At 56.1% G+C, this 11,468-nt stretch overlaps 5 protein-coding genes across 5 annotated transcripts; 4 read left to right on the top strand and 1 right to left on the bottom strand.

Annotated features, from left to right (window-relative positions):
• Position 1: 1 nt before the first annotated feature.
• On the top strand, positions 2-1,884 carry BCV69DRAFT_257255 (putative t-complex-type molecular chaperone, epsilon subunit). Its single transcript, XM_025490623.1, has 2 exons — positions 2-413; positions 488-1,884. Exons 1-2 carry the CDS (start codon positions 86-88, stop codon positions 1,777-1,779), a joined length of 1,620 nt encoding a protein of 539 aa, XP_025349583.1. The 5' UTR covers positions 2-85; the 3' UTR covers positions 1,780-1,884.
• A 93-nt stretch (positions 1,885-1,977) lies between these two features.
• Positions 1,978-3,616, top strand: BCV69DRAFT_143528 (hypothetical protein). The gene has a single exon (XM_025489307.1). The coding sequence runs from the start codon at positions 2,043-2,045 to the stop codon at positions 3,531-3,533; it is 1,491 nt and encodes a 496-aa protein (XP_025349584.1). The 5' UTR covers positions 1,978-2,042; the 3' UTR covers positions 3,534-3,616.
• Positions 3,617-5,063: 1,447 nt separating this feature from the next.
• On the bottom strand, positions 5,064-7,243 carry BCV69DRAFT_143543 (MFS general substrate transporter). Its single transcript, XM_025489308.1, has 2 exons — positions 5,929-7,243; positions 5,064-5,844 (listed from the first exon to the last, which is right to left on the bottom strand). The coding sequence occupies exons 1-2, from the start codon at positions 7,076-7,078 to the stop codon at positions 5,288-5,290; spliced, it is 1,707 nt and encodes a 568-aa protein (XP_025349585.1). The 5' UTR covers positions 7,079-7,243; the 3' UTR covers positions 5,064-5,287.
• A 53-nt stretch (positions 7,244-7,296) lies between these two features.
• Positions 7,297-9,794, top strand: BCV69DRAFT_281419 (acyltransferase ChoActase/COT/CPT). Its single transcript, XM_025491981.1, has 3 exons — positions 7,297-8,061; positions 8,155-8,214; positions 8,309-9,794. The coding sequence occupies exons 1-3, from the start codon at positions 7,388-7,390 to the stop codon at positions 9,735-9,737; spliced, it is 2,163 nt and encodes a 720-aa protein (XP_025349586.1). The 5' UTR covers positions 7,297-7,387; the 3' UTR covers positions 9,738-9,794.
• A 221-nt stretch (positions 9,795-10,015) lies between these two features.
• Positions 10,016-11,394, top strand: BCV69DRAFT_281420 (uricase). The gene is made up of 2 exons (XM_025491982.1): positions 10,016-10,755; positions 10,849-11,394. The coding sequence occupies exons 1-2, from the start codon at positions 10,131-10,133 to the stop codon at positions 11,220-11,222; spliced, it is 999 nt and encodes a 332-aa protein (XP_025349587.1). The 5' UTR covers positions 10,016-10,130; the 3' UTR covers positions 11,223-11,394.
• The last annotated feature ends 74 nt before the right edge of the window (positions 11,395-11,468 follow it).

The raw sequence follows: 11,468 nt of genomic DNA on the forward strand, positions 1-11,468 counted from the left end.
GCAACACTTTTGGCAGCTTCGTCACCAGTATCCGCTCACGCATCATCGTCCTCATCACCAGCATCACCCCGCCTCTCTCTGCGTAATGTCTGAAATCGGTTACGCACAGGATGAATACGGAAGGCCGTTCATCGTCGTACGAGAGCAGGGCAAGAAGACGCGAGCCACAGGCGTAGAGGCGATCAAGAACCACATCAGTGCAGCAAAGACAGTCTCTTCTATTCTCAGGACATCCCTGGGTCCAAGAGGACTGGACAAGATCCTCATCTCGCCAGATGGTGAGATCCAGGTGACAAATGATGGAGCTACCATCATGAACAACATGGAGCTCGACCATCAGATTGCCAAGCTCCTGGTGGAGCTGAGCAAGAGCCAGGACGATGAGATCGGAGACGGAACAACGGGCGTCGTTGGTGAGTAGATCAGCAAAAAGAGCTAATGACAGAGGGCGAATGCTGATTCTGACGTTTTCATTGCCCTCCCTCAGTCCTTGCTGGAGCGCTCCTCGAGCAGGCAGAAACACTCCTGGATAGAGGTATCCACCCTATCAGGATCGCTGATGGATACGAGCGAGCCTGCGCAATCGCCGTCGCAGCTTTGGAGAAGGTGGCAGACAGAGTTGACTTCAGCCTCGAGGACAGAGGAGAGTTGATCAAGGTTGCCAAGACATCTCTGGGTAGCAAGATCGTCTCCAAGGCCTCCGACCTCTTCGCGAATATTGCAGTGGACTCGGTGCTCTCTGTTGCGGACCTTGAGAGGAGAGACGTTGACTTCGAGTTGATCAAGGTGGACGGCAAGATCGGAGGTTCAATGGAGGATACGACCTTGGTGCACGGTGTTGTAGTGGACAAGGACTTTTCGCACCCTCAGATGCCTCGGGAAGTCAAGGATGCCAAGATTGCTATCCTGACCTGCCCCTTCGAGCCTCCTCGTCCAAAGACGAAGCACAAGCTCGATATCTCGTCGGTGGAAGAGTACAAGAAGCTGCAGGAGTACGAGCGGAAGACGTTCGAGGACATGATCAAGAGGGTCAAGGACTGTGGAGCCAACCTGGTCATCTGTCAGTGGGGCTTTGACGACGAGGCCAACCACTTGCTGCTACAACATGACCTGCCAGCAGTGAGGTGGGTGGGAGGCCCCGAAATTGAGCTGATCGCTATTGCTACAAATGGTCGCATCGTTCCGCGCTTCGAGGATCTCTCGCCAGAGAAGCTAGGATCGGCAGGCAAGGTCAAGGAAGTCACATTCGGTACCACGCGGGATCGCATGCTCATCGTCGAGGAGTGTGCCAACCCTCGAGCAGTCACAGTCTTCGTTCGTGGATCCAACAAGATGATCATCGACGAGGCCAAGCGAGCGCTTCACGACGCCATCTGCGTCGTGCGCAACCTCGTGGTCGACAACCGGGTGGTTTATGGAGGGGGTGCGGCTGAGATTGTGGGTTCGGTGGCGGTGACCAAGGCAGCAGACGAGATTGCAACGCTAGAGCAGTACGCCATGAGGGCCTTCGCCTCAGCCTTGGACGCCATTCCCCTCGCTCTGGCCGAGAACTCTGGATACCCGCCCATCGAGACGCTGGCCGAAGTCAAGAGCCGACAGGTCCTGGAGGGCGACCCGAAGCTGGGCATCGACTGTATGGGTCATGGTGACAACGACATGAAGAGGTGCAGGGTCTTTGATCCTCTGCAGAGCAAGAGGCAACAGCTGCTACTAGCCACGCAGCTGGTGAGGGCAGTGTTGAAGGTGGACGACGTGATTGAGCAGCACGACATGGAGTGAACTGGGGAGATTTGAGGGCGCTCTAGAAGACTCTGGGCCTCACACTGTACTATCCAAAACAAAAGAGAGCTTGCAGTATCAATCTTCCGTAGCTCGAAACCCGCGTAGCCTGTAGCATCTGGTCTGTCTGCCGTGGCTGGAGCGCCGAGTGGAGACGGTCTTTTGCCCTTTCCGCTTCCGCTTCGCACTTCCTTCCCACCTTGTCATACTGACTTTGCAGAGCCTGCCTTCGGGCAGATTCTGCTGCCTCCCTTCAGCTGTCAATGAGTCAGGCCGCCGTCCACACTCCAAAAAGCTTGCAATCGCCCGCTGGCTCTGGATCTATTGGCTCCTCCGTATCACGGGAGGCGGAAGAGTGGCACCTCTACCGGATATGGGCCCAGCTGGTGCTCGGACCCTCGTTCAATGTCTCGCAGCCTCTGTCGCATATACCTAGCCTACCAGCACGGGATTCCTCTGGTCGAACCTTCAGGATCAGGCTCTGCGTACTAGTTCCTGTCCTCAAGCTCGCTCAGAGTGAGCTGCTCGTAGACGGAGCAGGGAAGGGACATGGCGCTGGAGGTCGGCCGACGGAAGAAGAGCTGGCTCTGACCATCTGGCTCACGGCTTACATACTTATGGAGCCTTACTTGAGCGAGAGAGTGGAGATCAGCTTGCAGCCGTTTCGTCCTTTGGTGAAGGGATGTGCATCAGCTTTGAGCAATAGTGGTGCATCACAAGCCGGGAAGCAAGGACCTGATGCCAATGTGCGAAGCAACTTGGCACAAGCTCTGCAGGAACTCCTCAGCGATACCTCTACGCTTTTCTCACGAAGTCCAGTCGAGATACTCAAGCTGCAAGAGCTTCACTGCTTCCCTCTGCACGCATCCGCTGGACATGACAACGATGTTGGTAGCTCACTTCCCCCTGCCTTGCGACCTGACGAAGCTCTCACTCTTCTGAACCTTGCATCAGAGCGTGCCCTCTCCTTGAGCGAGTCGCGCAAGCTATCCGACACTCTCAAGTCTCTCACTTCTGGTCAACTAGGCGGAGAGCAGCTGGGTCCGGACAAGTTCGCATCGATTGCGGTGCACACGCCCCGCATCGCAATCGAGCTGGTGGAGGGGATGGCATCGTCGAGCGGGCAGCACATGCATTCTGCAGAGTCTTCCTGGGAGCCTGAGATCTACTTTCAAGCAACAGGACATGCTCTGCCGGCCAATGAATCCAAGTCCTTCGATTTTGTGCTCAAATTGCTAGGGCTCAACGTGCGAGGAGAGACATCTGTGCCCTTTCTCGTGTACCGACACCTCCTCCCGACGTACCTCTCTCGCTGCTTCTCTGCAATCAGTCAGATCGAGGAAAGAAGACGGATGGAGGATCAAGGCGATGCAGCACTGGAGGGAGACGATGACGGGACAGAAGGAGGGGGGCTTTACCGGCGCTCTTCTCTCAGCGAGGCCACTACTCGGGATCTCGACTCGCTCCTCGGCTTCCTGCATCGGACATCCCTTCTCGAGCTTTTACCCTTGCTCGACTCCACGGTGGCAGCGCAACAGCAAGAGATCGAACGTGGACTCCCCCCACCCACTCACCTGCGCCGCATTGCAGAAGCCCTCACTCGTCGGGCTCCAGATCGAACCGCACCACCAACGCCCGAGCAGTGTCAGGAGCTCTACGATACGCTGGACGCAATAGCTGTGGAGATGAAGGCATTTGCGTTGGAAATGGTCAGGTATCGGTCTGGTGGGGAGCTACTGCGCCGGCTGATGTGATGTGAGTCGATAGAAAAAGGTGGGTGGAGAGGGGACCTTGCGTGGGGAAAGGTCGAGACGGTGCATGACCCTTTGCGACCAGCAAGTGTGGTAGACAAATAGAGTTTTGGGTAGGGTTGCAGAGGCACTTCTCCTCGGTCACACAGCAGCCCCGAAGCACGACGAATGAGAATGCAACGTGGTATGGTAGCATTGCAGCAGGCAGCGAAGATTGCGATTGTACTAGATTTGGATATCCCGTTTACACGACCAGACGAGGCAATAAAGATATCCCAAAAGCCGATTGAGAACCAGACTGGAGTGCACTTGCGTTGCGGACGATTGTTGAGTCGATATAGACGAACGATATCGATACCCAGTCGAGAGGAGGGAGAGAGGGGAAGTAGCAAAAAGATGGGGAAGGGTCGCATCGGGAAGAGAAGGTAAGGTCCATTCTCTTGGAGGCTTTTACTTCTTGACACCACGAGAAGGCTGCTTGCGCTCTCCCTTGGTAGGCTCCTTCTTCTCAGCCTTCTTCTTAGGGGCAGCCTTTGCCTTGCTCGTGGAATCCGTCTTGGCCTTCTTTCCATCAGCAGCCTCGGTACTCTCCTCGTCCTTCTTCCTCTTGTCACCAGTGTTAGCAGTAGTCGACTCCTTCTTCTCGCCATTGGTCTTCTTGTCGTCGTCCTTCTTGGCACCATCCTCCTTGGCCTCCTTCTCCTTCTTCTCGCGCTTCTTCGTCTGAGCAGCTCCTCCGGCGGCTTTGTCTACGCCCTCCTTTGGCTCCGGGGTACCCTTCTTGGGCTTGTTGGAGCTGTCTATGAAACACAAAGAGGAGCGGATCAATGATGCAAAGGTCAGAAAATGGTCGGGTAGTGAGGCAGGGCGTGCCGCCCTGATGTGCTCAGACTTACCCGCAGTAGGCTTGTAGCCTCCACCTTGGGCCTCGTACTCCTTTGCGAGCTTGGCTAGTGGGGCCAGAGGGAGTGGTGAGGCAGTGGAATTTGTGGACAGGGTCAGCAGGGGCGCCCCTTGCGGCTGAAAAGGGCAATTTTAACGCGCTTTACTCACCTGCCTTCCATGCTGCCCAACCACCGCCAGACTCGGACTGAATCTTGTTCTTGATCTTCTCACGGAGCTCGGCTAAGGATATAGCAAGGGCAAGGGGTCAGGGACACAGGGGCGACGAGAGTAGTGTTAGTGTCTTGTCTTGGTAGAGTAAATAGCCACTCTGCTAGGCTCCGTCGGTGTGGGAATAAGAAGCACAACCGGCCTCCACCAGATCTTCCGAACTCACGGTCGGTGGGTTCTCCCTTTGAAGAAGGCATCTTGTGTACGGTCTGGGTTCTGGTCTTGGCAGAGGTGCTTGTGGAATCGAAGGGCGAGACTTGTGTCTATAGCTAGTAAACCTCTGAATAGATTGAGGTAGAGAGTAAGGTAAAGGGTGAAAGACGATCCGAAGGGGTTCACTTGATGCCTCGCATCGCTTGGCCTCGGTAGATGCTCGTCGGTTCGTGCGTCGATGCGGGGGCGCCGTGCGACTTTCCGCCCTTGGTCTCCGCCTCTGCCTTTGATTCCCGCATGGCTGACTCAGAAAAGTGGCGCGGCGTGGAGGGGAGCGTCGCGTCATCGCTCGACAACTTCCATAATTAATTAGTCGCACTGTCCAGTCGAGTACAGCGCCTTCTCCGTTCCGGGGGACTCCAGTTCAGCGCTCAAGGAGCCGGGGGATACATGTGACGTCTATTGCTTTGAGATGATGAGAGTCTAGATTGTTACGATTCACGCTCGCCGTCGCCTGGCCTCTCCTCGTCGGATTCTGCGCTGCCCTTCTGATGGTCCGGCAGAACCCTGTCCTCCATCAGCAGACTGCCCAGCACAGTCACTGCAGAGACACCGCATAGCACCAGAAAGACATTTCTGACAGAGATTGAAAAGGCCTCTACGACCTGGTCACGGACGTCTGGCGGCAACTTCTTGACCAAGGTAATGGCATGCCGAATCTCCTCTACCAGGTGCTCATCACCCAATCGCCTGTCCAGCTCGGGCTTTAGGGTAGACTGCAACACGAAGCCGCCGAGAGACACTCCCAGTGCCTGGCCTGTTGTACGGAAGAGGTAGGTCATCGCCGTCGCAACTGCCATCTGCTCCTTGGGAACCTTGTTGATAATGGCGATCAGGCTGCAGACCAGCACACCTGCACCTCCCCATCCCATCGGGAAGAGAACAAGGTAGGTCAGCCAATCTGGCGAGGCCGGTTTCAACATGGCAATGAGTGCAGCCGAAAGGAGCTGCATGAAGGACATGACGGTATTGTACTTCTTGAAGCGGCCTAAGGTAGCAGGGTGGGGGGATTAGCATCTTGTCAGTACATGGCGGCCTTCCTTCAAATAGTCAAAACCAAGATGTGACTTACCTGTATGTCGCATCCAATAGCCAGCTGCCATAGAGGACATTGCTAGTGCAACACTGTATGGTAGGAGATGTAGTCCAGCATTGGTGGCTGAGGTCAGACGCACCACCTGGAAGTAGATTGGGTAGGTGAAGAGCGTAGCAAAGGTCGTGACGCTGAGGGTGAAGTTGGTGATGGCGCAGGAAGCACCCGTACGATCCCTGAGCAAGCCCAGAGGTAGCACTGGGTAAGCAGCGACACGCGCCTCGATCCAGAGGAAGACTATGCCCATGAGAAGGCCTCCTAAGAGTTGAGCATAGATCAAAGGTTCGCTGAAATACCTGCCAGAGCCCGAGACCAGTGAGAGAGGTACGAGGAGAAGAGTCGCACAACTGACGAGGGACAGCGATCCCAAGAAATCGATTCGCCTGATCTTGGCTCCAAGAGGCAGAGACAGATTGGGATTGGGAAATGCAGGCACCTCGTGGACGTACCAAACGGATAGCACAGCAGCGATGGCTAGAATCGGGAGCTGGATCAGGAACGCTGCCCGCCAGCCCACAGAGTCATTTGCGAGGCCTCCTACGGGCCCGCCGCTACCACTGCCGAGACCGAAGACGATGTTGGTCAGACCTTGGTACAGGCCTCTGTTCCTCAGAGGGATGATTTTGGACATGTGGATATTAGAGATAGTGGTCAGGCCTCCAGACCCAGCACCCTGGATCACTCGACCGATGAGGAAGATTGAGAGTCCGGGAGCAGTTGCACACGTCAATGTTCCGACCGAGAAGAGTGCGATGCTCAAGAGGGAGCTTATCCGTGTGCCAAACAGATCGGCCATGCGTCCCATGGTAGGGTTGACGCACACGAGAGCCAGGAGGTAGGTCGTGCCGAACCAGGACGCATGCTCGGATGCGTTGAATGACGATGAGATTGAGCCGACCAGAGTTGCCACAATGGTTCCGTCGAGTGAAGAGATGAACACCGGCACCCACAGCGCTGTGAGCACAGGGATCAGCGTCTTGTACGGGGGCATCGTTATCACCGCCTGCGATTGGTCGTTTGCAGGCGCATTCGCCGCTCCATTGGAGCCCTCGCCTGTGGCACCGCCGGGAGTCGCCTGCTGGCCGGCTCCCTTCAAGAGGGGAGTCCTCTCGCTCGCAGGCGTGGCCATGGTGGAGCAGCAACGGAGTGTTCAATCGTATTGGGTGCTGCGACGAAGGTGAATGCCTCTATCTTTATCCACCTATCTTGATCACAACCGCGACTTGCGATTTGATCCGTGCTTCCGCCGTCCCTGGCATGGAGAATCCAACTCCGCCCGCCCATCGGATCGGGTCAGGCACAACACTTTCAACGACGGCGCTTCATCTTGACCGGCCCGGCTGTTGGCGTTGGCCTTCCCCGCATCTTCACCCCTGCCTTCCCCGCTCGACTTCTTCTCCTTGTACCATCACGTCCGCGATCCGCCTCGGCCCTTAGCATGCCTCGTCTGATACCCAGATCATACACACCTCGTCTCCACCCTTCCTCTTCCTCTCGCTCCTTCACCTCTAGCACACGCAGCATGTTCGCCCTCACCCCATACCGCGGAGCTCCCGGTACCACACAACCGAAGACGTTCTCGCGGCAACGGGAGCTGCCTCGCCTTCCAGTTCCACCCCTCGATGGCACCCTTCAGCGGTACCTCAAGACCCTCGAGCCTATTCTTCTGCAGAAAGAGGAAATGGGAGAGCTCAAGGGTAGCAGTGCCGAGGCAGAGCTGGAGAAGCGCAAGCAGTGGGCAGAGGAGCTCAAGGCACAGGGCAAGCTGGGGCAGCAGCTGCAACATCGTCTGGTAGACGTGGATCGCACAACACCCAACAATTGGCTCGACGATCGGTATTGGCTTGTCAAGGCTTACCATGAGTGGCGTGTCCCGCTGCTCGTCAACTCTAATTGGTGGCTCATGTTCCGTGCCGACCCTGGTACACCCCTGGCTAAGCTGGAAGACACTTCCGCAGAAGCCGATCCGGCGCTGATGGAGGACTTTGATGTCGCTGGACTCGAAGGCGTTGGACTTGGTAGCAAGCAGCAGTGGGATCAGGCCGAATGGGGAGTCAGGAGAGCAACATGGCTAATTCATAGATTCCTGAGCTTCAAGCAGAGGCTAGATGGGTGAGCTACGCCCTCAGGCTTAGGCATTCGACTTTGCTTCAGCCGAGCTGACATCCCTGACCTCTTCTTACGCCATTTGCTTCACTTCTTTAGCGAGGACATCATGCCAGACGCGTCGCGGGCGGGTGCGTTCTGCATGCATCAGTACACACGGTGAGAGAAAAGAGCTCACTATAGATGGTCCCTCTTCCCCTTTTCCTCGATGGCTGACGCCCACAGCTCGCTGGTTCAATCGTCCCGCTCGCAGATTGTTCGGCATCTCGAGAATTCCAGCGCTACCACATGACTGGAACACAGAGCCTGCTCATCCCGTCAAGGCAAGACATATCACTGTGGCAGTCCGAGACAACTTCTACGCTCTGGAAGTGCTCAACAAGGACAATAGTTTGAAGAACTTGGCAGACATTGAGAAGTCGCTGTGGGACATTGTCAACGACGCAAAGCAAGCCGACGGCGAGGGAGTAGGTGTCTTGACCAGCGATGATCGCGATACTTGGGCGAAAGCTCGCGAGCATCTCCTCATCAGCTCTGAGACCAACGTCGCCTCACTGCGCTCTATCGAGGACTCCCTATTCATCATCAGTCTGGACTCATCCAACCTCGGTCTACCAAAGGGCCACCCTGCCCCTCCGCACCGAGCTTCTCCCGCTTCCGTCGATGCCCATGCTCGCAACACCTCTGGTGCAGGTCGTTCCGGCCACAACAGGTGGTTTGACAAGGCTCTGAGTGTGACAGTGGAGCCCAATGGTCGAGCAGGTATGATGGGCGAGCACTCCCCGTGCGATGCTCTCATCCCTTCGATCGTGGCCGACTATGCCGCTGCCGAGCCGTGCCCAGCGCCGGGCACTCCTCTGCCTTCTCCATCCAGCCAGAGCGAAGAGGCGGGCAGCGTGCCTACCTGGAAGAAGCTGTCTTGGGTCGTCGACGAGCAGACACAAGCCAGCATCACCTCGGCAGAGGCTAAGGCCAAGGAGATCGCTGCCAACTCCGACATTCGCACCCTGTGGTTTGACGAATTTGGTGCAGAGTGGATGAAGAAGGTGGGCAAGCAATCTCCCGACGCCTTCATCCAGATGGCGCTGCAGCTCGCTTATGCCACCATCGCTGGTCGACAGACGGCTACGTACGAGACTGCGTCTACGCGCATCTACAAGCACGGCCGCACAGACGTCATCCGCTCCTTCTCTACGGAAGCCTATGAGTTTGTCAAGGCAGTGCGAACGGGCAAGCCTACATCGGAAATCTACCCGCTTCTGTCCAAGGCGGCTACAGCTCACAATGCACAGACGCGAGCTAGCTCGATGGGCTCAGGAGTGGACCGTCATCTCACTGGCCTGAGGCTGGTGTACAACGCAGAGCTGGACGGAGAGGTGCCTCAGCTGCTGCAGGATCCCCTCTTCGCCGAGAGCCAGACATGGAAACTCAGCACGAGTGGACTAAGCGCAGGTGACCGCTTTGCCGGCACGGGCTTCGGTGCTGGGTACGAGGACGGCTACGGAATTAACTACCTGGCTGGTGCCTCGCTGCTCAAGTTTGGAATCGAGTCAAAGCACTCGGGCAAGGCTACGAGCACGACGGAGTTTGCAAAGCAGATTGTAGAGGCATTGAGGTTTATGAGGAAGGTGTGCGAAGAAGAGGCACCCAAGGACGAGGGAGCGACCAAGGGGAAGCTGTAAAAAGAGAGTTACACGTGTGCTGTAATTGACACATTAGAACACCTTTTCGCTGCATTGCCATCGTCTGTAGCTACTGCTCACCCCTCCTCCTTCCCTGATTGTGTGTGTGAATGGGGAGCGCGGAGCTGAGCCCCTGGCCCGGGCCGCGGGATGCCGTGAACGCGGGAACTTGGGAAAGTGCATTGACCACCCGGGCGTGCTGCGAGGAGATAAAGATGGCAAGCACTTTAAGTCGTTTGCTCGCAGCAATCCTGGCCCCGATCGATAAACCATCCCACCTCGCTTCTGACTTGCCTGTCCCGCACTTGCACAATCAGCACTCGTATCAACGACGCACCCACAGCTTCGCATCATTCCCTCTTACCCACTCACACCTAGCCAGCCCTACTCGCCATGACTTCCTCGTCCTCTTCCTCGTCAGCCTTTGCCCTCGATTCCTTCTCCTACGGCAAGTCCCTCGTCCGTCTGCTCCGAGTAGTCCGCGATCCCTCCAATCCAAAGAAACAGGACGTCATCGAGTACACCGTCCAGTCCCTCCTCACTGGTCCCACCCTCGATACCTCTTACACCGAGGGTGATAACACCCTCGTCGTCCCCACCGACACGCAGAAGAACACGATCCACTACTTTGCAAAGACCCTGGACGGACCTTCTGTCCTCTGTCCAGAAAAATTTGCACTAGAGCTGGGAAATCACTTCGTAAAGAGGTATGACCATGTGACCAAATGCACCATTGATGTAATTGCACAAAAGTGGTCTAGGATCGAGCTCGATGATGGTCCTCATCCGCATGCCTTTGTGCGAGATGGAGATGAGAAGAGGACAGTATTCGTACAGACGGAGAAGGCTAGAGTTAATGGACAGGACGCTGTTGTCTGCACACAGCTCAAAGGTGGAATGAAGGACCTCCTTGTGCTCAAGAGCTCGGGAAGTGCTTTCCACTCCTTCTGGAGGGACGAATTCACCACGCTCAAGGCAGTCAATGATCGTATCTTCAGCACCAGTGTCGAGTGTCAATGTGAGTAGAACCAAAGAGGATGAGAAGATCAGCATCTTTGTCTTGTCCCCACTTGTGCTTACACCACACCACTCGCCCACCCCACCTTCCAAGACAACTTCGCCCTCCCTACCGGCTCTCTGTCGGAGTACCTCTCCTCCCCCACCCTCCCAGACTTCAACGCCATCTCCTCCTGTGTGCGCAAACACACGCTCCGCGTCTTTGCAACACACGAATCCGCCTCTGTACAAGCAACATTGTACCTCATGTGCACTGAGATTCTAGGAGATGCACCTACGACGGACGCGCTGGTGGATGTAGGGTATGCACTGCCTAATAAGCACTATGTACCCATCAATCTGGACTGGGCTAAGCTGGATAACCTCACGGAGACGACGGCGGAGGTGTTCCATCCACAGGCGGACCCTAGTGGCTTGATCAAGGCCGTCGTCAAGAGGACTGGAGACGGTGGTGCTCCCAAGTTGTGAACAGGAGGGCTGTGATCCAGCTCTCGATGCGATGCCGATGTAGATGCAGTCGTTCACGCGACGTGATGTGGAGTGATGTGGCTAGATCTTCTTTCTGGAATTGTACAGCTAGCTAGTATGACAACATGTCCTCATGAAGAGAGAAAGGAATGTGTGTGTGTGTGTGTGTGTGTGTGTGTGTGTGTGTGTGTGTGTGTGTGTGTGTGTGTGTGTGTGTGTGTGTGTGTGTGTGTGTGTGTGTGTGTG

This window comes from Pseudomicrostroma glucosiphilum (genome assembly GCF_003144135.1).
Source record: "Pseudomicrostroma glucosiphilum strain MCA 4718 unplaced genomic scaffold BCV69scaffold_3, whole genome shotgun sequence".
Taxonomy (NCBI): Eukaryota; Fungi; Basidiomycota; class Exobasidiomycetes; order Microstromatales; family Microstromataceae; genus Microstroma; species Microstroma glucosiphilum.

Bases quoted from the DNA above. Each gene is read 5' to 3' on its own strand.
- BCV69DRAFT_143528 (XM_025489307.1), top strand. From the start codon at position 2,043: ATGAGTCAGGCCGCCGTCCACACTCCAAAAAGCTTGCAATCGCCCGCT.
- BCV69DRAFT_143543 (XM_025489308.1), bottom strand. From the start codon at position 7,078: ATGGCCACGCCTGCGAGCGAGAGGACTCCCCTCTTGAAGGGAGCCGGC. The intron at 5,845-5,928 runs GTAAGTCACATC...CTGCTACCTTAG, and splicing joins CTATTGGATGCGACATACAG to GCCGCTTCAAGAAGTACAAT.
- BCV69DRAFT_281419 (XM_025491981.1), top strand. From the start codon at position 7,388: ATGCCTCGTCTGATACCCAGATCATACACACCTCGTCTCCACCCTTCC. The intron at 8,062-8,154 runs GTGAGCTACGCC...TCACTTCTTTAG, and splicing joins TTCAAGCAGAGGCTAGATGG to CGAGGACATCATGCCAGACG. The intron at 8,215-8,308 runs GTGAGAGAAAAG...TCCCGCTCGCAG, and splicing joins TGCATGCATCAGTACACACG to ATTGTTCGGCATCTCGAGAA.
- BCV69DRAFT_257255 (XM_025490623.1), top strand. From the start codon at position 86: ATGTCTGAAATCGGTTACGCACAGGATGAATACGGAAGGCCGTTCATC. The intron at 414-487 runs GTGAGTAGATCA...GCCCTCCCTCAG, and splicing joins CGGAACAACGGGCGTCGTTG to TCCTTGCTGGAGCGCTCCTC.
- BCV69DRAFT_281420 (XM_025491982.1), top strand. From the start codon at position 10,131: ATGACTTCCTCGTCCTCTTCCTCGTCAGCCTTTGCCCTCGATTCCTTC. The intron at 10,756-10,848 runs GTGAGTAGAACC...CCACCTTCCAAG, and splicing joins CACCAGTGTCGAGTGTCAAT to ACAACTTCGCCCTCCCTACC.